This window comes from Carettochelys insculpta, chromosome 20 (genome assembly GCF_033958435.1).
Source record: "Carettochelys insculpta isolate YL-2023 chromosome 20, ASM3395843v1, whole genome shotgun sequence".
NCBI lineage: Eukaryota > Metazoa > Chordata > Testudines > Carettochelyidae > Carettochelys > Carettochelys insculpta.
In genome coordinates this window covers 18,759,065-18,784,111 of record NC_134156.1, presented here as the reverse complement: position 1 = coordinate 18,784,111, position 25,047 = coordinate 18,759,065, and the positions used below count along the sequence as shown (strand labels likewise).

Genomic DNA, 25,047 nt, shown 5'->3' with positions numbered 1-25,047 from the left:
ACCTTGAGGATCAGAGGAATCAACAGAAAGGCTTACAAAAGGAACGTGACCATTGCAGAAGGAAGACAACTGGCAATGACTCTGGACCCATGCCCTCTATGGAATAAAAATTTACAGCAAGTCAGAATTGACACTAGGGATGTAAAATCCTATTTAATTAGTCAAATGGCAAAATGTTAAATGGTTAAATGTTAGGTTTAATGCACTGCATGCAGAAATGCTCTGGTCGGGCTGGAGTGCCAATGCCCATGGTACTCCCGGGCCAGGACAATGCAGACGGGTTGTTCCAGCCACAATGGTGTGCCCCCCCATCCATGGCAGACCGATAGAGCTGGAGCACCCCCTGACAATGGTTAATCAGTTAGTCATTAACAACCCTAACTGACACAGGGGGCAAAAGATCTATCACCAGGATTTCCAAATGTAGCAATGATTGGTCTATAATGTCTGCAATGTTGCTGCAGCTATGTTCATCCCAGAATACTAGACAGACAATGTGGATAAGGTAATATCTTTTATTGAACCAATTTTTCTTGGTGAAAGAAACAAGCTATACACAGCTCTTTGTCAGTTTCAGGACAGGTACTCACAGTGTCACAACTAAATAATGGTCAGCTGCAATTACCTCTCATAAGTGGAAACTGCCTGCTCAAAATATCATAGAATCATAGGACTGGAAGGGACTTCAGGAAGTCATCGACACCAGCCCCCTCCTTCAAGAAGGATCAACCCTAACTAAGTCATCCCAGCCAAGATTTTGTCAAACCAGGACTTAAAAACCTCTAGGGATGGGGATTGCACCACCTCTCTAGGCAACATTCCAGTGCTTCCTGGTGAAGTAGTTTTTCCTAATATCCAACCTATTCCACTCCTTCTGTAACTTCAGACCATTGTTCCTTGTTCTGCTCTCTGTCACCACTGAGAACAGTTTGTTTCCATCCACTTTAGAGCTCCCTTTCAGGAAGCTGAAGGCTACTACTAAACCATTCCCCATTCCTCTCTTCTGAAAACTAAATAAGCCCAAATCCTTCCGCCTCTCCTTATAGGTCATGTGCTCCAGCCCCTTAATCATTTTCGTTGCCCTCTGCTGAACCTGCTCGAGCACATCCACATCCTTTTTGTACTGGAGGCCCCAAAACTGGATGCAGTACTCCAGATGTGGCCTCTCCAGTGCCAAACACAGAGGAACAACTACTTCTCAAGATCTGCTCAAAATGCTCCTCCTAATGCAGCTCAACATGCCGTTAAGCCTTCTTGGCTACAAGGGCACACTGTTTATGCATATCCAGCCTTTCATCCACCATAATCCCTAGGTCCCTTTCTGCTGTACTGCTGTTTAGACAGTCAGTCCCCAGCCTATAGCAATGGTTAGGATTCTTCCATCCCAAATGCAGGACTGTATGCTTCTCTTTGTTGAACCACATGAGATTTCTTTTGGCCCAATCCTCCAATTTATCCAGGTCACTCTGGAACCTCTCTCTACCCTCCAACATATCTGCCTTTCTCTCTAGATTAGTGTCATCCCCAAACTTGCTGAGGGTGCAATCCAGTCCTTCATTCAGATCATTAATAAAGATGTTGAACAACACTGGTCCCAGAACCAAGCCTTGAGGTACTCCACTTGAAACTGACTGCCATTCAGATATTGAGCCACTGATCACCACCCATTCAGCCCAACCATCAAGCCAGCTTTCTATCCATCTTATAGTCCATGTAATTCCATCCATACCCATAACCTTGCCCTTAATTTATGGACAAGAATGTTGTGGGAGACTGTATCAATAGCTTTGCTGAAGTAAAGGTATATCACATCCACTGACTTCCCCATATCCACAGAGCCTGTTATCTCATCATAGAAGCTAATCAAATTGGTCAGGCATGACTTGTCCGTGGTGAATCCGTTGACTACTTTTGATCACTTTTCCCTCTTCCAAGTGCTCTAAAATGGATTCCTTGAGGATCCCCTCCATTACTTTCCCAGAGAGTGAGGTAAGGCTGACCAGTCTATAGTTCTCCAGATTGTCCTTCTTTCCTTTTCTAAAGATGGGCACTACATCTGCTTTTTTCCTGTTATCCAGGATTTCTCCCTATCTCCAAGAGTCTTCAAAGATAACGGCCAAAGGCTCAGCAATGATGTCCGCCAATTCCCTCAGTACCCTTGGGAGCATTAAATCCAGAACCAATGGATTTGTGTACATCTAGTTTCTCTAGGTAGTTTTTAACTCGTTCCTTCCCCACCAAGAGCTGTCCTCTGCCATTCCATACTGCATTGTCTAACACTGTAGTGTGGCAGCTGTCCTTGTCCATGAAGACTGAGGCAAAAAAAGCATTGAGTACTTCAGCTTTTCTTACATCATCTGTCACTAGGTTACCTCCCTCATCCAGTAGTGGCCCCACACCTTCCCTGTTAACCCTCTTATTGTTAACATGCCGGTACAAACCCTTCTTGTTACCCTTGACATTAGGACTCTATTAGGGTTTAAAAAAGAGCTTGATAAATTTTTGCAGGTTAGGTCCATAAATGGCTATTAGCCAGGGATAAAGTATGGTGCCCTAGCCTTCAGAACAAAGGCAGGAGACAAATCACTTGATCATTGTCTTCTGTTCTCCTTCTCTGGGGCACCTGGCATTGGCCACCGTCGGCAGATGGGATGCTGGGCTGGATGGACCTTTGGTCTGACCCAGTATGGCCATTCTTATGTTCTTATGTTGACATCCCTTACCAGCTGCAGTTCCAATTGTGCTTTCGATTTACTGATTACTGCCCAGCATTCTCCATCCATATATTTATACTCCTCCTCAGTCAACTGTCCCCGTTTCCTCTTCTTATACACATCCTTTTTGAGTTTAAGCTGACCAATGATTTCCCTGTTAAGCGAAGCTGGTTGCCCACCATATTTGCATTTCTTACTATGCAGCGGGATGATTTGTTCTTGTGCCTTCAGTAAGACTTCTTTAAAATACTACCAGTTTTCCTGAACTCTTTTTCCCTTCATCTTCATTTCGCAAGGGATCTTGCTCATCAGTTTTCTCAGAGAGTCAAAATCTGCTCTTTTGAAATCAAGTGTCTGTATATTGCTGCTCACCTTTCTTCCTTTTGTCAGCATCCTGAAATCTACCATCTTATGGCCACTGCAGCCCAGGTTGCCACCCACTTCTATTCCTCCTACAAGTTCTTCCCTGTTCACAAGCAGCAGGTCAAGTTGTGCATGGCCCCTGGTTGGTTCCATCAGTGCTTGTACCAAGAAGTTATCCCCAACTTTCTCCAAAAACTTCATGGATTGTCTGTGTGCTGCTATATTGGTCTCCCACCAAATGCTTGGATGATTAAAGTGTCCCATGAGAACTAGGGCCTGTGATTTGGAAACTTCTCTTAGCCGTCTGAAGAAATCCTCATCTACCTCATCTCTCTGATCGGGTGGTCTAAAGCCACCTCCATCCATGCGACAACATATTAGTGGCACCATGTCTAGGGTGTGATGGTTTCCAGAAAGAGACAAGATGAATGAATACCTCCTTGCCCAGCAGCAGGCAAAATATGGTCTGTAGGCCCAATCCGACCTGCCACGCCTTTGTATCTAGCCTGTGGTCTGCCAGGACTCTGAAGCAGGCTTCCTGCCTTCCACAGACATCAGTATAGGGATTAACGCCACATCTCTCATTCTGCCCAACTGTTTAGAGGTTTTGCCCTTGGAGAGTGATGTCTCATTTCCTCTCTTTCTGGGAGCTCTCTTCAGTCTTGGATTTCTGTTTATGCTCAGACTAACTGTGTAAGTCTGTGTCCCATTTTAAGTGAGTGCAGGTGGCAGCTTTATTGCCCGTGATGCTGATACAGCTGATACAGGAACTGGAGTCATTGATACCAGCATGTTGGTGCTGGGACAGTCAACACTGAGACTGTTGGTGCCAGGATCTTGCATAACCAGTGGTGAGGCGGCTGGAGACAATGTTTTCAGTGCTGACTCTGACAGTAACTTCTTCACCTTCTTTCTACTGGCTGATCCTGGAGCATGAAGACTGCTTGAGGGAGTGCAGGTTGATTCAGCCTCAATTTAGTCATAACAATCACCTCTTAATTCAAAATCACTTATGTGGCCTGCTCAAGCAAATGCAGCTTGTGCCTTTCACCGGATCTGCAGGTCCTAGACAAGGAGTTGCACACAGGGCATTTACCTGGGATGTAACTCTCTCCTAAGAAGAAGAGGCTTGGACTGTGTCCATCATTAATGCGCATCAATTTGTGGAAGGGCACAGAGTTTTAGGGATTGGGGCATGAGTGATCCTACCTAATCATAGGAACCCACAGCAAGAACTGGCTTCAGAAACAGGTGCCAAGCCAAACATCAGAAGCAGAATCAGGAGTCAAGCCAAGGGGTGAATCCAGATCCAGCATATGAATAAGCTGTAGGAGCAGGAACCTAGACCAATGCTGGAAAACAAGCATCTGAAATAAACAGGGGTCTGGGATGAGGAAAGCAGGAGCCAGGATCAGGCCTGGAAGACAAAACCAATACTCAGCCAAGCAGGCAGAGACCACAATTAGCAGACAACCAGGAATTCACCTAGATGGCTGACAATTTCTTGTGTCTCCTCACAAGTGGGACTCTGTGAGCTAAAGCTTTGCTAGCCCCCCTTCTTCTCTGGTTCAAGTGAACAGTGGAGTGGTGGTCATGGCCTATGCACTGTGTGGGGACACGTGGACCTGTGTTCAAGGCCTGCAGCCCTTCAAAGAGGGTGTGAACTGTCCCTGTGTGGCTAACTGTTGGCATCATGTGTCTTGCCTTACCTCACCCCGCTGTACATGAGAATCATTGATGTAATTTTCCAGATCTGGAGGGGCAGTTGTTTTGTTTTTAAAGAATATGCTACACAATCAACAGTGAGGATAAGACAGCCAAACAGGCTGAAATAAGCTGAAAAAGACATGTTACAGGTCTCTGAAGATGGTGGATTCTACTTCACTTCCTCAGGCAGTAAGAGGGAACTGAAGTAGGTTCACACTCGTTATGACCTAGAATAAAGAGGCAAAGGCCATGTGCTCAGCCCCAAATGATACAGCTACTTTAAATAAAAATCCAAACTACAATCAAGAAGCATATGTGCATCTAGAGAGGGATCCCTACTGACACATACTCAAGAACAAGATGATAAAAGTCCAGGGGAACAACAGGAGAGACTGCAGAGAAAGGGAGAGTAATCAAATGCACAAAAGGCAGCACAAAGAAATATCAAAGATAGGTGTCAAAAGTGGAAAGAATACCCATGTCACTCCACAAACCCATCCATAACAACAAGATGAAGCTGAAGGCTCTGCTGAACAAGCCCATACTCAGGCACAAAAATGGTAGTGTGTTTGAACTGGAGTTCAAAAACCTCTGCCTTATTAACTTTCAAGCTGTACTCCTGAGAACATGGAGAGACACAAGCTCAGATCTGCACCGGATGCTTAATCAGATTAGAACAAATTCTATGTCAAAAACGAACCTTATTAAAATATATTCTAACAGTTTTAAAATATTAATTTCATTTCATACAAAAATCATATTTAAACATAACAATTTAATCTGAAAAGTTTCCCCTTGCTAGTTTTAATGCATATAACGAGGAATAAAATATTCCAATTCAGATATTTCTAGTCTTTTGACATGCAATTACTTTAGGAGGGAGAAAACTCCCTCCCATGGCAAGTATCTTCCATTCAAACATACCTGCATTTCACAATCTGCTCGAAGATTAAGTTCTTCACAGCATTCCCTGGATATCCTCAAGAAGATATAATCCTTTGTTTTCTCTTCAATAGCTGCTTCATAAACCTTCTCTTTGGTTCCTTGGGGCTGTACTGACTTCTCTTTAGTGACTGGCAATAAATAAACAGCATTGACTTTGGTCATCACCAGCCGTCCAGCCAACGTGTCTTCAGAAAGCGTTTCAGTGAGTTTAAAGCGACCGAAAAGTTGTCCGTTTTGGGCATACTTTGCACCTCCAGAAACACCAGTAAGCATGAAGCTTGCTACAATCTGCAATTGCACTTTTATGTTGAACCTAAATCAAAAAGTATAAATTAGTTCAGAAAAGGAGATGATTTTAAAAATCAGGAGGCAATGGTAGTCAAATAAAAAATGCCTCCAATTCAGAGACACCACACATTTAGGATCCAGCCCTACCTCCCTTACACTGAGTGACACCTTCTTCCACATAAGTTCAATGAGATCATAAGTAACTATTCATTGTGAATAAGGATGACAGAACCTGCACCCGAGCAAGGGGAAAGGTGAACACCATACCATAGAATACTCAAGAATTTTGTGCTTCCATTCAGAGAAGGGAGCTACAAATTCTATGGATAAGAGAAAAATTCTCAGAAAGCAATTGCTCTCGCTGTAATGGCAGATATGGCAACCTTTTAACTGTTATTTACAAGCAACATGCACTTTGAGAATAATAAATATTCAGTTTATTCAGAATGAAAAGAGATCAGAGATTCTTCTTTTGGCAGGTAAATCTGGTCCATGAACTTCAAACCCAACTACAAAGCCAAGAGACGATGCGGTACAAAAACATCATAAATCATTACATAACTGACATATTCCTTGACATCATTGAATGTATTCATTACAAAACACAGACTCAAATTAGACCTATATTAAATAAATCAGTAAAGATATAAAAAGTGTAAATATACATTACCTTAGGGAAGGAAAACAATACATAATAGAAGGAAGGAATGGAACTGCAAACAAAAAAGTAAATGAAGGGTAGAAAAATGTCTAAGGCTGTTCCTACACGCTCACTCTCTCATTGGAGGTGGCATTGTAATGAGGCACTAACATGCATATTCAGTGTTGCATTAGCATAGTGGCTGCCACGCAAATTTTGAAGTGCAGACTTCAAATTGCAGATTGTCAGTGAAGATGGGGGCAGCTTCAAATTAAGTCCCCCGCTTTGACATTCCCTTACTCCAATCTAGTTTTGTGGGAGTAAGGGAATGTCAAAGTGGGGGGCTTATTTTGAAACTGCTGCCATCTTCACTGTCACTCTGCAATGCGAAGTCTGCACTTTGAAATTTGCATGGCTGCTATTATGTTAATGAGGCACTGAATATGCATGTTAGCACCTCATTAGCCTGCTTCGAATTGCCTCATTATCATGCCACCTCCGATGGGAGAGTGAAAGTGTAGAAGCAGCCTGAATGTCTATTATGCTTCTGAATAGAATACAACTAACATCGAACGGCAGTTATAAGCAGCAACATCTTTGAAGGTTTTTAAAAAACACTCTGAATAGACAGAACCAAATCCTACCATTTTTACTCAAGTAGTGAAGTCATTTTAATAGCTTATAAATTTACAATATATTCATTAATTGGCTACATTGAATTTAGGTACATATATACAAATCTAGAACAGATCACAGTTATTATTCCTTCCGTATACCTTGCTCCAGATGCAGATCAAAGAGGGTAAGCTGCTGTCTGGAGGGGAACAAAGGGTTATGACATACGTGGAGTTTAACAGATTCTTCTAAAACTTTATGAAATTAGAAGCAAATACCAATAAATAACAGCATGGATGTATTTTAAATAAATGATTAATATCTAACATTTCACATGCCTAATCAGATAGGGCATCTGTGCACAAAGCTCTTTTTAGTTGCACTTCTCAAAAAGTCTTAGACATCATAAATGTTAAAAGATGAAAATGACCTATTAGCCTGTCTCGTCCATCCCTTTTCTACAGCACAACAATCCAGAATGTTTTCTAGCTCTTTCTTCATCCTGGTTTCAAAATGTGCCAAGTAACAGAGCTTCTGCCACTCCCTTGGAAGTGAATCACACACATTCATGTATCTGTCTCACTGTCAGCAAGTTTAGCCTAATATTTTGTAATGAGTAACAAGGGAGTACCTCAATCAAAGTAGAAGGGATGCAGAATATGCTACTTTCCACTAAAAATAAGTGATTTTTATCACATGAAATGGTCAATTTTCTACTATTAAGTGTGCTGTCTCCATATGATGCTTTCCACCATTTATGCTGTCTTTGTTTCAATCTCTTCAGCTTCTTTTCAGTCATTCCTGGAAAATTACTGAATACTATTCAATCCATTGTAACAGAAAATGTTTACCACAAAGTATCAGAGTCCCAAACCAGTGCCAAAATCAAATCAGTTTCAGTTTCAGTTTTTTTCTGTGCATGTTAAACACCTATTAAACCCATGGAAGATTTTTTTTTTTTGTCACATCTGATACATCCTTCTGTTTAAATGAAAACTGCAAGCCTGTCTTCTTGTGGGGTATTTTTGTTCTTTGTAGAACACATACACCAACTTATAGAAACATCCCTGGCAAAGTAAGCAATGCAGAACTAAGAGACTTTTTTTTGTTCGTTTGTTCTTTTAACTTGACGGGGAAACAAATTTACTTTCTTCATCCTCAGTATAATTAAGATAATTGCGATAGCTACTAAGCAATTTGCAGTAAAAGTGATCATTTAGTATCCCTCAAAGCATAAATTCAGAAGATCATGGTGGAAATTAAAAAGAATCCCTTCCACTTTCTAACAGCATTTAGGAAAATGCATGCACGACTTCTTCCTTATCAGCTTATATGTCAGAATGCTCTATTAGTCAGTTATAGATCTTAACTACAGCTCACAGTCCGTTCAGATGATTGCAGCAATGTTGTGTTAATATATATAAACCTCAGTAACATTCAAAATCTCATTATTGTAATCAGATATCAGACAGCAGTATAATGTTTTATTTAATCAGAACTTTAACTAACTTAAATCAACTTAAAACAGTCCATATTATCAAATATATATTAGATGACTATATATATTATTCTGAGACATGCCACTTTTACAGCATCATCTGAAGTGGCTGCATTGGTTCTAGTTTACTACAGTCATACGCCAAGATACGCCCATCTGGGTTACGAGAATTCAACTTTACAAGGAGTTTCATTTAATACCCCTACTTCGGCTTATGAGACATTTCTTCGCATTTACGAGGACTGATTTGGATTTCACGTGCCTCAGCGGGAGGCGGCCGCCCCGCAGAGGGAGAAAGGCCATGGCTCCAGGCAATGGCTGCCCGCAGCTGCACCCTGCCCAGCACATCTCTCCACAGCGCCCAGCAGTGGTTTCCCGGATCCCCGCTCCCAGGCGCTTTTCAATTTCCGTTCCCCTCGCAACCCTGTCTCTGCACCTGGGACAGCCCCCTGAAAGCAGGTAAACAGCCATATTATAAAGTAATTAATAAAGGGAAAATGCCTTGTTAGGTTGTGTTATGGTAACTAATGTTAACTATTGAAGTAATTGCGTTCATTTTAATGGAATTTGGTGTTGTTTTAGCATAAATGAGTGTAAATTTTGGGGCTCAGGAACACACAAAATTTTTTTCACATTGAAATTAATCGTAATTATGTTTTCGACTTATGAGTATTCACCCTAAGAGGGGTTTTTCAGGAACGAATTACTCTCGTAAGGCGGGGGAAAACTGTAATCAGAACTTTCTTCTCAGTATTAGTAAATGATTTCCACTGACTAGGGAGACACCTTCTGGTGAACCATTCAACTCCTCTAGTACTCAAGTACTACACTTCCTGTATTCATTCCCCCTTTCTTTTTCAGGCTGAACACAAACACACTCCGTGTTCACGCTTAATAAGACCTGAGTGAATGAACCTCCCTCCCCCAGGAAAAGATCTGAATCAAGCCAACTAAAAATAACATTTTGTACTTGCACTGCAGTTTACTTTCAAAAGTTTGTTTCTATAAATGGGGGAATCAAGCCTCTGAACATCCCTGTGAAGTCAGATCATGAAACAGACGCAACAAAGAGCTTAACTGCCATATTTTTTATGATGACCTTTAATTTTGAGTGTTCAACTTTAAATATCAAGGCCCTTCAACTGGTGTCCTGGATGCTCCTCAGGGAATTAGGTCATGGATGTCTGAAGTTAGGCATGCAAGAATGGAGCACCCAAAATCAAAGGTTACATTTTAAAAAAGCAAATCTTAGCCATCTACTCAATTTAACACTCCAGTGCAAGAGTGAAGGCAACAACAAAACCCCGGTTTCCTGTTTCCCAGGCCAATCTTCCCTGTTCTAGTGTATTAACTACTACTAAGCCTGACTAACAGTTTTTGGCTACTAACAGTCAAAACTACCATTTGCTTTACTGTAGGTTCTTTTAAACAGTACATCACAGAGTTTTTCTTAGAGGAAGTAAACTCCTTTGTCTCCTAAAAACTTGCATAAAAATTCAAATATTTTTGAGGTTTCTCTCATATTTGACATAATATTTCTGGATTACACAATGGATGCTTTCACACTAACACTTAAAGATCTGATGCTCAGCTAATCAGAAACACAAGTCCAATTAACACTTTTTAGTGTGCTGTCACAAACACTTTACCACAAAAGCCATAATTAATTTTTAGTGTTCTTACACTGTAAATTCAAGCTCTGTATAATTTTAGAAATACTTATTTTTCACTGCAAGATGAACTCTCAGGTCGGTGAGAAAAACTAAGTATGAGTTTCTTGTGAAACTTCAGCTGTCTTAGTCATCATGCCACCGTGAAACCCTTCTAGTCTTCGACTCTTTTTGATTTACTTCTTTCTCTCAGATTTTTTCTATGCAGCATAAAGCTGAAGACAAGCAGAATGAAACTAAACAGAGAAAAATCTCTTGATCAAATCTGCTCTCTGTCCTTCCTACTAATTGTTATAAAATTTCAACATATTTTTTTTTCTATTTCTACCTAGATGGGGAAAATGATATAGTCTACATTTAAATCACGAAACTTGAAAGTTATCAGAGCACTAGCCTCTCCATTGCCAATGTAGACTATAGCTCTCAAAAACACCAAATAGCCCATATAAAATATGGCTATGCCAGTGTTAAAAACATAGGAACATAAGAACAGTCATATGAGGTCAGATTAAAAATCCATCTATCCCAATACTCTGTCTTCTGACAATGGCCAATGCTAGGTGGCCCAGAGGGGGAACGAACAGAATAGGTAACCATCAACTGATCCAGCCCGTCACCTATTCCCAGCTTCTGACAAACAGAGGACACCACACCTTCCCATCCTGGCTAAGACACACTGATGCCCTACGAATTGATCTAGCTCTTTTTTGAACCTTGTTATAGTCTTGATCTCCACAACATCCTCTGGCAAGGAATTTCACAGACTGATGGTGCATTATGCTACCTATTAATTTCATCTGGTGATCCCTTAGTTATTGTGTTATGGCAAGGAGTAAATAACACTTCCTTATTCATTTTCTGCAACATCAGTAATGATTTTATAGACCTCTGTCATATTCTTCCTTAGTCACCTTTTTTTTCTGTCTCTTTTTTAAGAAGATGGCTCAGAATGGTGTTTAATATTCATCTGAGTAAGTTCCACACAGGGCATGCACAGCAGCATTTTACTACTTTGTGGCACAGTCTGATTTGTCGTAATGGCCCATGAACTCAGGGACTAAAGCAGCAAACATACATTGACCTTCCATGAAAGCCAATATGTGAGACTTCCACAAACTTGAGTGACAATCTGCTGTACAATGTGGATAGCAAATATGTACTGCATGTGCTCAAAATAGAGTTAGCTGCAATTATTTCACCTCTGACTCCTTACTTAGTGTTTGTACAGCACTTAGTACGTAAAGCATCATGTAAGTAATAGGTATTATTATTATTATTAGCTTTCTTTTTTAATGTGAAACTGAAGATGAGTTTAAATCCTCAAAAACAACATGAAAGATCCAAATTTCCATGGATACAAATTAGCATCTAAATCAGAACATCTGAATTTGGCCTGCTCACTGACTTGTTTAGACGAACACTGTGTCTGCATATGGAAATCAGAGTGATGGCTTATTTACTAAAACCTTTATTGCCCTGATCTTCTACTCTAAGCAGGCTAAATTAACTATCCAAAATAAAAATTTTGTTCAATGCTATAATATACACAGCTTACATATAAAGTTCACAGAAACTTCCCTACCCCAACAAAGACTCCCTTGTGAGACAACTTGCTAATGCCATTGCAACCTCTTCTACATGACACATTTCAGCACTTGTCCTCTGGTCCTCCAAGATAAAACTCTGCGGGCTTGTCTCCACTACATAATGGATAGATGCCACAGCAACTGATCCACCAGCCATCAATGTATCTCATCCACTTAGATGCAATAAAGCAATCTCTATGTGCTCTCCTGTCAACTCCTGTACTTTACCAGAACAAGAAGAATAATTGGAGTTGATGGAAGAACAGCCCCCGCTGACCTTCCCACACAGAAGACATAATTGTAAGTATGTCGATTTCAGTTATGCTATTTGTATAGCTGAAGTTGCTTAAGTTAGATTGACTGGGGTGGTCGGGGTGGAATTAGTGTAGCGAAGGCTCAGGACAAGCACTGCAATTTGCAGCATGACGTAAAGATTTTAAAAAACAAAAAATAAATAAATAAATAAATAAATAAACACATGTTCTGACAAATCAAGGCTAGGAGCAAAAACCAGACTGATGAATCCTTCACCAAGAAACATCCTCGTACTTATAGTGAAAGATGTTAACTCAAATACTTGAGAGGATCACATCCACTATAGCGCACATGAAGAGAGGCAGTCTTGGAGGAAGACAGAAACAAATCAATTATTGTGTCACGGATCAAAATCAACACTTTGAATTTGACCTGGAAATCAACTGGTAGCTAGTACATGTTCTCCATGTGTGAAACCTCTCCTGGGATACCATGCTGACAATCAGTCATTTTACAATCTGTACAAATACCAACTAGAGGCCAGAAAGAGTCCCACATCACCGCTTGTGACCTCAGGCATCACAAGATATGTAAAAGTAAAAATGGGTTGACTATAATACAATTTAATCAAAAGAATATTTCTATCAACTCTACCAAACAGAAGACACTTAAAAACATGTATTAAACTTACTTTTATTAATCCATTTAACAGAAAGTCATGGAACAGCAATAATTTATTGCAGTACCAAATTATCCAAAAGTGAAGCATCATGTATTGGAATGTACTCGTTATTCCATCGTTTGTACATGCAAGCTGCTCTTTTGTCTTCCATGAGATGTTGGCAACATAATTTTCAACATGAAAATTAACATAGTAAAACATTATTTGCTTTTTGTTTGTATCACTGTTTTATCTAAGTTTGATCTTGTTTCAAAAAGACTTGAAAGATAAACCTCAATAAAAATCCATGTGATGGAGGTCTACTAGACAGACAATGTTTGTTTGCCGAAAACACCATATAGAAGCAAGTTCTTTGTATCTTACATTCCAGCTCCTCACCAGAGGAGAGGTATAACTCGGTATAATCAATGAACCAGTTCAAGTTTACTATGTCTTATACTCGATATGAAAGCGAAACGAACAGATATTATTTTCCAGCTTCAAAAAAAGTCTTTTTCAATAATAGCATATATTATGAATATTCTTAAACATCCAACACACAATTAAACACCTTACTACGTCTAGAAACACAGTGCTCTTCAGGAAACATTCTTGTATTGGTATATACAAGATTTTATTTGCTACTGCATCAAGTTGAGGGGGAAATGATGCCATTAAGAGTTCTTGATGTAAGTGTGTATCACCTAGAAATATTTTCATACCACACAAGTGAAAGTGAGATCATTAATCAAACATGGAAAAATAGAAAAATGGTCTAGTATAGCATAACTGTGAACCTGAAATGTGTACCTCATTTCTCAACCTGCATCCTTGTCATGTGTCTAATGGTGCTGGACAGCATATATATATATATATATAACGGCAATGGATATTCTTGACACAAAAATATAGAGTCTACATTATGTGCCCATCTTACACTCGTAAAGCTATTACTCAGTCTGCCTGTTTAATGAATAGTAGGGAAAGCATCAGCTCTCCAGGGCAGGCACCCTAGGTGTACATCAGTGCAACAAAGATCAGGATCTGACCCACCATGGGGAAGATTCCAAAGTTGTCTTGCACCCGCAATCAGCTGTTTAGAAGTACAATAATACTTTTCAGTTCTGTAAACCCTTTTATTCTGAGGATGTTACGGATAAATAACTGCAAGAGACCCTTTTTTGGCAAGGGGACAGAAACATTCTAAACCGAAGAAAAGAGCTAACATTAGGATCTTAAGAAAACACAGTACAATAGAGGTGAGTATCTCTGAACTGTTAGTCCTTTCAAAACCAGACAGAGAAGTGCAATTACAATGAAAGGGTGACATTCTAATAATTTGTAGTAGGACAGCAGCAGTTGCTTAAGACAGAATTTTGTATAAGTATGACTTACTTGCTGACTTCCTTATACTGTGCTATTTCTTCAATATAAAGGAGGTCATGCAACCGTGACTGATAGTTGGTCTTGGTCAATGATTTGTCCAGAACAGACTGTGTAAATAGCTGATCAGCAGACAGAGGAATTTGGTATCTGATAAGAAGGCTCTTCTCCAATTCAGTAGTTTCATTAGGCTCAAAATCTACAATAGTCTTAGAAGTAGAATCCCAACGCTTCGCTGTAGTTAGTAACTGTTGCCGTGCATGCATCAGGTATTCAAGATCTACATGTGGAGATATAAACAAGGCCAAGATTTCAGTTCAAATTTTCAAGATAATTCTCTTCAATTTGATCACATGTACTTAATGTAAGTGGGAAACGTTTGTTTTACCCCCTGAAAGTGTCCCACAAATGCTTAATCATGTAAAACAGAGTAATTGTGAACTTATAAGCTAAACTTAATTTTTAACTAACCAAATGTGGTTTGGTTCTTTAAGTAGAACATGCGATTACTGAAGTCACTCATCTTAATAATCGAAGCGTTTCTCCTTTGTCTAGGACAACTTTCATTATTTTACTGTTGAAGAACTATTCCAACTTCATATGCTGACTGACAACAGTCAAAAGAACAAGCTCATATACAAGAATAACAAAATATGAAAATATAACAACTATATAGATAGAAACAGAGAGAGAACACAAATCAAGCAAGTGATGGAAGGCATCTATCAAAACAACTAAGAATAATCAGAAACATATGCGCATGTCCTTTTCAAAATTTAGATAAAAAAGCAGATATATTCCCCCTCCAAAAACAGAAAGAATATCTATGAACTAAAAGAGGTTACTCATATCAGCTAAGCTGTGGGAGAACCAGTAGGTTAGCTGACAGGGAATCTCGTGACTTTCAGTACACAGATGGCCTTTAGCATTTTAAAAACTAACTCCTAGGTTAATATGACATTTGGGCTGGCACTTGTAAAGATTCACTTTGTACACACACAATTAAATCTCCAAGCATCACTTGAAAGTGTGACGTACGTTGATAAAAGGAAGAAAAATAGTTAAGTTAAAAGCTGGGATGGTTTGGCCTTCATGGTGAAGCATCTGCTACAATTTAATGTATTATCTTTGAATTGGGCTTAAAGTGGTGTTGAGATATCACAGCAGTGTCTGTGAAAGACTATAGCCTCAACCGAAATGTTTTATTTTATCTTCATCATTCTGTGACCTAAAGAAATTAAAAACATGACATCTGACTGATAACATGAGGCCAGTTTAGCAACATGAATCTTAGTTTAACATGTTACAGTGACAGGAAACAGATCTGTCTCACTGAATAAACTAATATTTTCGGCAAGATCATCTAAGAGCGATTAGAAAGAAGACACAAATAGTTGTCTTCTTTCCCCAAACTGAACTATGTCAGATGCTAGTGATATGCAATAGGAAAACAAAGCCCACGTTAGGCTATTTCAGAGTTAGGGATCATATAACCATGAGTATTGCATTCTCCTTGGCTGATCATTTATTAGAGTGTAACAGCTCAGTCAAATTATCCTTCCTTGCCCAAAAACTGGTCATTTCATATTGCATGCTACAGACACATCCTGTAACTGTTGGTCTGTCACATAATTATTTTCTAAGTGTTAACATGGAATATGCATGCAGAGTTGCTTTCTTAAGAAGAATTTTATACATTTCCAATTCTAGGAATATTTTTAATGCATGAAAAACTAATTGTATATTACTTGCAGCTTTTTCCATGAGAGAGCTGCCCAAGAAAGCTGACAGCGGCCGCTCAATTTAAATGAAGGAGGATGCTTGTCTTTCATGAGGTCATAGCTACAATGTCTTTAACAGCTGTTTTATTATTGACCTGCCCAAGTCACGGCATAGATCTGTACATCACTGGTAGCATCGGCGCTCAACAACAGCAACTAAAGGAGTCTTTCAGGATTGCTTGCTTGATGTTCAGAAAATACTTTTTCCATCAGACCTCTACCTAGTAACCTGGCACCACGCTATGCAAGGAAACATAATGCCAGCCAAAAACAAAAAAGAAAGGAAAAAGAAACCCACACAGAAAGAAATACAGGTTGAACCTCTCTAGTCCGGTACTCTCTAGTCCAGCAACCTCTGTGGTCTAGCATGATTTTAGTCAGCCAGCTGTCTACTTATGTGTGTGGCCAACTTTCCCATGCTCCCATATAGTTTGTTTACAGTCATCAGCCCTGCCTCTCTGTGTTCTGTGCTGTTATTTGGCTCTAATTTACATCTCAATGTCTTCTTCTTCAATGCCCAGTAAGCAGTAGAACTGTTGGTAGTACCTCAAGACAATACTGACCTCTGGTTTGGCACAAGTCAGGTGCCTAGGGTGCTGGAGTAGACACATTCAACACGGTCTGACATCCCTACTCTATCACATGCTTTCAGTTTCAATTCTGACCCCTTCTGTGGCCCATAAGAGATTGTTAGTTCTCAAGGAAAGAGCTTTGTTGTTTATGTGTGATTGTAAGGGATGTTATAAAAATATTAATAATAATCTGACTGATTGGAGATTTCCTTTGCTATCTCTGCATGTAAAGATGTGACATTTCAGAAAGAGTACAGTATGACTCTTCAACTATCTTTTTTGCACTAGAGTGCTATTTATTTTGCCCTGCCCTTGATCTATTTTTAGTAGTCAACACTGAAAAATCCTGACAATTTAAACTGACAAGGACAAAGACTTGTCTGAAGATTAATAGTTTTGCCTTTGCAAAATAAATTATGGTTTGGCTCTTTTTGTCTTAAACAGCTCTGCAGTGCAACGACTCCAGGTCTATACAAATTGTAAGCCTATCAGCTATGGTTAGCAGCCCTCTAACATGGAGATCATATAACAAATAGTTCCTGAAAAGACCACAGACTTGCTCTTAAACACAGTATCTCATGCTTTCTGAAACATGCTATTTACATTTCTGCATCTCCTAAGCAGTTTTGACAATTTTGGCTTAGATCTTGTCAACTTCATAAGATTTACAACTAACAGGAGTACAACTGGTTGCACTTTCCTACTGACTTTGAGAGGGAATTATGCTAAATGGTTCTGAGTTCTGATCTCCTATTCAGAGGAACAGATTTGCCCAAACGTCCAAAACAAGAATCAGCACTCAGCTCTTGGCGCCACAGTATTGTAAGTCTGCTTGGCTACTCATACCTGATTCATTGTGAAGCAAAACATTTCTAATAATCTTGGCTTTCATGCCATGTCTGTACTGACCAGTCTCAGGGAGTGAAAGGCATTACTTCCCCTTTGCCTCAAAGGTCAATACTTTCGTTACATTAAAAAAAAACAAAATTCTTCAGAGGGCATGTTTTGATGCTGAACCTAATCAGCATCTGGAGAACAGTCAGTGCAAAAACAAAACTAAAAACATTAAGAGGACCACAAGCATTTCAGAGCAGCTTAACCAACAAACAACTCAACACTGTGAAGGGAGAAAGGTTTTTGTGTGCTAATCTGGAAATTCTTTTACAAAAGGGAAAGCTAGTCAGAAAAGAAGGAGAAATAAACCCTTTTATTTATTCAAAAACAATGAGAAATGATACTAGTGAAGCAGAATTAAATAGCAGGCATTATTCACGTCTGCCTGACTCTAGCATTCAGTTGCTGTAAAATGTCCTAAGCAAAGCAGTTGTTACCACTTCCACTGGGAGATTCTGCCAACATCTGTTAAATCTCTTTTTCTGAGGCACAATCTCAATTTTCTTCCCTTAATTTCATCTCATTATTCGTGGTTATTCCCACTGCAACACAGTAAAATTAGTCTTTGCATCTCCCCATTTTTCGTAGAGGCACAGATGATTACCATGCCTCACCCTACCTTCTTTGTTGCCAAGTGACACATATTTAGCTCTTTTAATCCTTCCCCATAAATGGATCACTCATCCTCCCTAGTCATCTTTCCCCTTCTTTTTTGAATGCCTGCCAATTTGTAGATATCCTTCTAATAATGAGGTGTCTAGAACTGAAAGTCCTGATTTACTCTTTCTAACAGACTGCCATATACCAATGCAGTAAATACAGTAGAATGACCATGGCAACATTTAGTTCAAGTTTAACTTGAACACAGAGACAATCATGACTTCTGCCCAGTGCAAGTAGAGCCTATATTACTTTCCAACAATTTCTAGCAATTCCATATCAAGATTTAGGACCATATGGTCCTGTAAATTGGCAAGGCAACATTAATCCCATGGACGCTATGGCAAATTACTGTACTAAAAATCTACACCCAAATCTGCATAAACGTGTAGGACTTTATATATTATATGATGGAGCACACTCATTATCTGCTAAAATAAATGTTCTGCGCAGAGATGAGAAAAGAACAAATGAGTATAACCATTATCTTGTATTTATAATAAAATGATTATTACAACACAGGAGAACATAAAATATCAAGTCCTGATCATATGAACTAATGGGCACTGCAAGGAAGTGTTTCACAATCTCAGAACTGTGAGGAGAAACATTGTTTTAGCCATTTCTATCAAGTCAGGTCAGAAGAAAAGAAATATAGATGAACATTACCTTCCGTTGAAGCAGCATCGATCATTACTCGTTGCATGAGTACTGGTTCCACCCCAAAATCAAACACTACCGTTTGGCGAAATGTTCCAAAGATTTCCGTGTTAAAGGCTATACTGACTTTGTACATGTAATGATCTATTCCATTTTGGGCCATCTTTCCTCCTATCCATTCCTGACAGTTTTCTGGGACTTCTTGTGATACCTGGGTAGCACTATCTCCAGCAGATATTGCAACGATACTGAAATGAGGACGATGGGCATCATAAAGCAATGCCACTCGATACAGCATTCTTGCAGGCTACAGAGAAATACAAATATTGAAGTGACAATAAAATGCTGAAAACTATTTTGTGCAGTTTTTCATTTGAGGCCAGATTATAGGAGGCTAAAAGAAGCCTCAGCGTCATTCAGCAAGCACAGCTGAGTCTCTGCACTCTCTAGAACATGGCATCCCGCTAGCATGCGGCATCCAGACAAGCAATCACTTCCCCAATGGGGAGAAACAGAGTGGAGGCTGGACCATGCTCCACTCCTTCACTCTAAAATGATCGTTTCGGAAGTAAAACACCAGTTGCAGAAGTCTGTGGTTTTACTGCTGCAAAAACGTACGACCAAGTGCTGCCTCAAGCTAGCCTTCAATATAGATCCATTTTCAAAAGAGAAGGGCTCTTACCTTACAAGTGAGAGCAAATGTCCACGTCCGTTGAGATTTTTTGGTGGTGACAGTAACCGATAGTTCAGGACTATGCTCCACTCTCACTCCTTCCACACATTCACTAAGCTAGATATAAAGACAAAAGGAGCCTACCATTAAACATCTACAGACTTGGTCAATACAGAAGACACTCAGGGGAAGTTGGTAACTTAAAACAACAAGCCTAAAATGATTGTTTCCTGGTTTCAGCATACATTTTGGCAAAAATATTGTGCAGGATTCTAATACAAGTAAGGACAATAACTAATATAGATATACACTCATCCCTCATTATATGACCACATTTGGTTCCTAACTGTTTGCACATAGGTGAAAACTCGTAAGAGGGACACTAAATTCCTACTAAAATACTTGTAAAAGTCTCTGATTGGTTCCAAGTGCTGGGAGTGGCAGCAGATGGCACTGCTTTTTAAAGGTAAGTGAACCTGGCGTTGCAGGGGTTAAAGGCTGGGGGGAAATCTGGGGACATGAGTGGAAGGGAGGATTAAAACATGGTGGTGGGTTGGGTCTGTGGGGCTGGCGCCGGGGGGGAGGGACGGTTAAGGCTGCAGCAGTTTGGGTGGATGGGGCCATCGGGGGTTTAAGTTTCAGCGGTTTGGGTGCACAGGGGCTGGCAGGGGTTTAAGTTTCACCAGTTCGCGTGATCAGGGGCTGGCCAGGAAGGGGGGGAGGGTTAAATTTCGGAAGTTCTGGTGTGCGGGGCCAGCGGGGTGGGGGGTGTTTAAGTTTCAGCAGTTCGGGTGCGCGGGGGCCGACAGAGGAGTTCAATTTCGGCGGTTCAGATGCACGTGGCTGGTGGCGGGGGGGTTAAATTTCGGCAGTTCAGGTGCACGTGGCCAGTGGGGTCTTGAAATTTCGGCGGTTCAGGGTGCGCAAAGGCTGCAGGGGGTTTAGGTTTCGCCAGTGCAGGTGCACGGGGGGGCGGGGGGGTAGATTTCACCGGTTTGGGTGCATGGGGCCAGGGGAGGGTTTAGGTTTTGCCAGTTCAGGTGCACAGAGTCAGAGGGGGTTTTAGGTTTTGTTGGTTTGGGTGCACAGGGCCGGCGGGGGGGTTAAATTTCAGCAATTCCGGTGTGCAAGGCCAGCGGGGGGGGGTTAAGTTTCAGCAGTTTGGGTGCAGAGGAGCGGTGGGGGATTTAGGTTTCGGTGATTTTGTGTCTGCGGGGGCAGTGGGGGACTCAGGCTGCAGTGGGTTGGAGACTCGGGGAGTAAGTCTCGTATTAGAGGGGGGAGGTATGTGTGTCCTTTGTTTAAGCAAGTACTTGTATTTAAAGTACTCGTTTAACGAGGGATGACTGCATACTAAATAAGGGAGGCAGACAAAAATTAAGATTGTAAGTCAACTACATCACATTGTATATGAAAAAAACAAAACAAAACAAAAAATAATCACCATCTAGGGAGAACAAACACAGATAGAGAAGTTACTCACCTGTAGTAATGATGGTTCTTCGAGATGTGTCCCCATGGGTGCTCCACATTAGGTGTCGGGCTCGCCCGGCGCCGCAGATCGGAATTCTTCTAGCAGTTTCTATTGGATCACGCATACACCGACGCACGCCGCTCCCTTGCGCGCCCCCGGCCATGTGCCCGATCCGGTCCCTGCCAGTTCCTTGACCAACCGCCTCAGATGCTCCTGAAAAACACCAGACAGAGATCCGAAGCAGGGAGGATGGGCGGGTGGTGGAGCACCCACGGGGACACATCTCGAAGAACCATCGTTACTACAGGTGAGTAACTTCTCTTTCTTCTTCGAGTGGTCCCCGTGGGTGCTCCACAATAGGCGACTACCCAGCAGTAACCCAAGTAAGGAGGTGGGTAATCAATTCATGTGCAGCTTGCCCCCGAGAGGACTGCTGTCAACAGACGGGTATCCTCCTCGAATACCCAATGCAGGGCATAATGCTTGCCGAAGGTGTCGTAAGATGACCAGGTTGCCGCTCTACAGATGTCTTTTAACGCGATACCCTTGAAGAAGGCTGTTGACGCCACCACCGCCCTGGTGGAGTGAGCCCTAGGCGGGGCCAGCAAAGGGGTCTTTCAAAGCTCGTAGCACATTTTTATACAGGACACAATGTGCTTTGAAATTCTCTGTGAAGAGAGGTCTTCCCCTTTTGACCTGGGAGCGAGACACACCAGAAGCCTGTCCGTTTTCCGGAAGGACTTAGTTCTGTCTATGTAAAAGGTCAAAGCCCTTCTCACGTCTAGGAGATGTATGCGCACCTCCTTGCTGGAGCTGTGAGGCTTCGGGTAAAACGAGGGTAAAACTATTGGTTCGTTAAGATGGAACTCCGAGGAAACTTTTGGAATGAAGGCTGGGTGTAACCGTAAGGTTACCGCCTCCTTTGAGAATACTGTGCAAGGCGGCATTGCCATCACTGCTGCGAGCTCGCTCCCCCTGCGGGCTGACGTAACCGCAAGGAGGAAGGTTGTTTTCATTGTAAGGAGTCGGAGGGGTACCGTGGCTAATGGTTCGAAGGGTGGTCCCGATAGTGTGCTGAGCACCAAGTCCAAACTCCATGACAGCGGAAGCGGTTTTCGAGGGGGGTACAGGTTTACCAGCCCCTTCAAGAACCTTGTGACGATAGGGTGGGCGAATACAGTGGGCCCTTCCTCTGCATGCCGAAAAGCTGATATAGCAGCAAGGTGGACCTTTAGCGAGGATAGAGAAAGCCCGTCTTGTTTGAGGTCCAATAGGTATTCTAGTATTACGGTTATAGGAACGTCAAGGGGAGCTAACTGTTTGGCGGAACACCAGGCTGTAAATTGAGTCCATTTCTGTTCATAAGTCCTCCTGGTGGAGGTCCTTTGGCTACACTCCAAGACTTGTTGTACTCCCTCTGTACACGTGCTCTCTAAGGCACTGAGCCATGAATTAACCATGCTTGTAGGCGCAGTCCCCGAGGGTGCGGGTGCACTATGGACCCCTGAGCCTGAGTAAGTAAGTCCGGGACCACCGGTAGGGGGAGTGGTGGACGATCTGACATGCGTAGAAGCAAGGGAAACCATTGTTGCTGGTCCCAAGTTGGAACTATGAGCATCATGCGAGCTCTCTCCCTTCTGGCTTTCTGCAGAACCTTGTGGATAAGCGTTGTGGGGGGAAACGCGTAGGGTAGAGGGCCCTTCCATGAAATCATGAATGCGTCCCCCAGGGACCCTCGCCCTATTCCTGATCTGGAGCAGTACTGAGGACACTTCTTGTTGTACTGGGTGGCAAACAAATCGACTTGGGGAAACCCCCATGTACAAAATATGTGCCGTAGCAGGTCGAAGCGGATCTGCCATTCGTGCGTGAGCGCGAAGCGCCTGCTCAGCTGATCTGCCTTCTCGTTGTGGGCACCCGGCAAGTACGAGGCTTTCAAGGTTATGTTGTTGGTGATGCACCAGTTCCACAATCGGACTGCTTCCGCACATAACGCACGGAAGCGTGCCCCTCCTTGTCGATTGATGTAGAACATAGTGGAGGTATTGTCGGTATTGATCCTGACTACCTTGCCATGCAGGTATTCTCGAAAATGTCTGCACGTGTTGAACACTGCTCTGAGCTCCAGTATGTTTATGTGCAGTGTCTGTTCCACAGGGGACCATAGCCCTTGCGTCACCTTGCTGCCAATGTGCGCTCCCCATCCTATGTGGGAGGCGTCGGTAGTAAGAAAAATAGAAATTTGTGGTTGGTGGAAAGGCACCCCAACTAGCAGATTCTCGGGGTTTTCCCACCATGCTAGGGATATGCGCACCTCAGTCGTGGGTGACACTACCCTGTGGACAGTGTGGGATGCCGGTTTGTAAACACTCGCCAGCCAATGCTGCAGGCTTCGCATGTGTAACCTGGCATTCTGTACCACAAAAGTCGCTGCCGCCATGTGCCCTAACAGTTGCAGACACATTAGGACCGGCACCGTGGGGCTGTACGTCATGACTTGCACCAGGGAGTTGATGGCGCGGAAGCGAGCGTCGGGCAAGTATACTCTTGCTGTGATAGAGTTTATGCGTGCCCCTATGAACTCTATATCTTGCGTGGGTTTGGTCTTTGGCTTTGCGAGGTTGATAACTAGGCCCCGCGAAGTAAACGTGTTCCCGGTGACGCATATCATGTGTCAGACCTCTGCCTTTGAGGCCCCTTTCAGTAGACAGTCGTCCAGATATGGGAAAATAAACACCCCCTGTCTGTGCAGGTAGGCTGATACCACTGCCAGGCTTGTGGTAAAGACTCTGGGTGCCGAGGATAGGCCGAACGGAAGAACCCTGTACTGGAAATGTTCCCCACCAACCGTGAAGCAGAGGAAGTGCCTGTGTGCCGGGTGGATTGTTATATGAAAGTAAGCATCTTGTAAGTCGAGGGCTGCAAACCAGTCTCCATCGTCCAGTGCCATAAGTATGGAGGCAACTGTGATCATCGGAAAGCATCGCTTGCGCAAGTAACGGTTGAGGCCCCGTAGATCCAAAATTGGCCTCCAGCCTCCTGTTTTCTTCTCTGTTAGGAAGTAGCGTGAATAAAAACCTTTCCCTTGGAATTGTTCCGGCACTCTTTCCACTGCCCCTATGAACATGAGGTGATCTACCTCCTGCTTCAGCCTCGCCTTGTGGGCGGCGTCCCTGAGATGAGGCCAGGCGGGAGGCTTCGTCAGTGGAAGTGACTGGAAAGGGATCGTGTAACCCGTGGCTGTAATTTCTAGCACCCATTTGTCTGTGGTGATCTTTTGCCATTGGGAGTAGAACGGTTTGAGGCGATGATGGAACATGAGATGAGAATGGCATTGAGCGATGGTATTGATAGTGCAGCCCCCGACATACCCGTCAAACTTGCTGTCTCTGGGCCTGTCACAAGGGTGTACGGCTTTGTTGAGAACGTCGCCTGGGAGCCCTGTACTGCTGCTGCTGTTGATGTCGCCCTTGGTCACAGCCTCGCTGATATTGAGCGCGCCGTGGTTGGTAAGCATAGCGTCTTTGCTGAGGATAAACTTTCTTTTGCTTGTATGGGGGAGTATAAATACCGAAGGTCCTAAGTGTGGCCCTCGAGTCTTTGCTGGAGTGGAGGACCAAGTCGGTTGAGTCCGCAAACAGCTTTTGCTTATCAAAGGGAAGATCCACGATCTTCGTCTGGAGCCAAGATTCCCTACGCATTACCACTGCTACGGCTGTTGAACGTGCCGCTGTGTCTGCCACGTCCAGGGCAATCTGGACTCCCGTCCACGATACCGCATAGCCCTCTTGGACAATCGCCTTTAACACTGGCTTCTTGTCCTCCGGGAGTGAATCCATGAGGGGCGTGAGTCTAGAGTAATTGTCAAAGTTATGGTTTGATAGATGTGCCGCGTAATTTGCCACTCTCAATAATAGGGTAGAGGAGGAATAGACCTTCCTGCGAAACAGCTCGAGCTTCTTAGCATCTTTATCTGACCCCCCCCCACCCCGATTTGTACTGAGACAT

General features: G+C 42.3%; 1 protein-coding gene across 6 annotated transcripts in view; it reads right to left on the bottom strand.

The window, feature by feature from the left end:
• Window positions 1–25,047, bottom strand: part of HELZ (helicase with zinc finger) — a 207,137-nt gene that overhangs the window by 120,174 nt on the left and 61,916 nt on the right. For all 6 annotated transcript variants that reach the window (XM_075014565.1, XM_075014569.1, XM_075014570.1 and 3 more), the window contains exons 9-12: window positions 19,575–19,682; window positions 18,902–19,199; window positions 14,338–14,605; window positions 5,709–6,042 (exon numbers count right to left, since the gene is read on the bottom strand). In XM_075014565.1, the coding sequence (XP_074870666.1) occupies window positions 5,709–6,042; window positions 14,338–14,605; window positions 18,902–19,199; window positions 19,575–19,682 (1,008 nt within the window). The remainder of the gene's footprint in view (window positions 1–5,708; window positions 6,043–14,337; window positions 14,606–18,901; window positions 19,200–19,574; window positions 19,683–25,047) is intronic.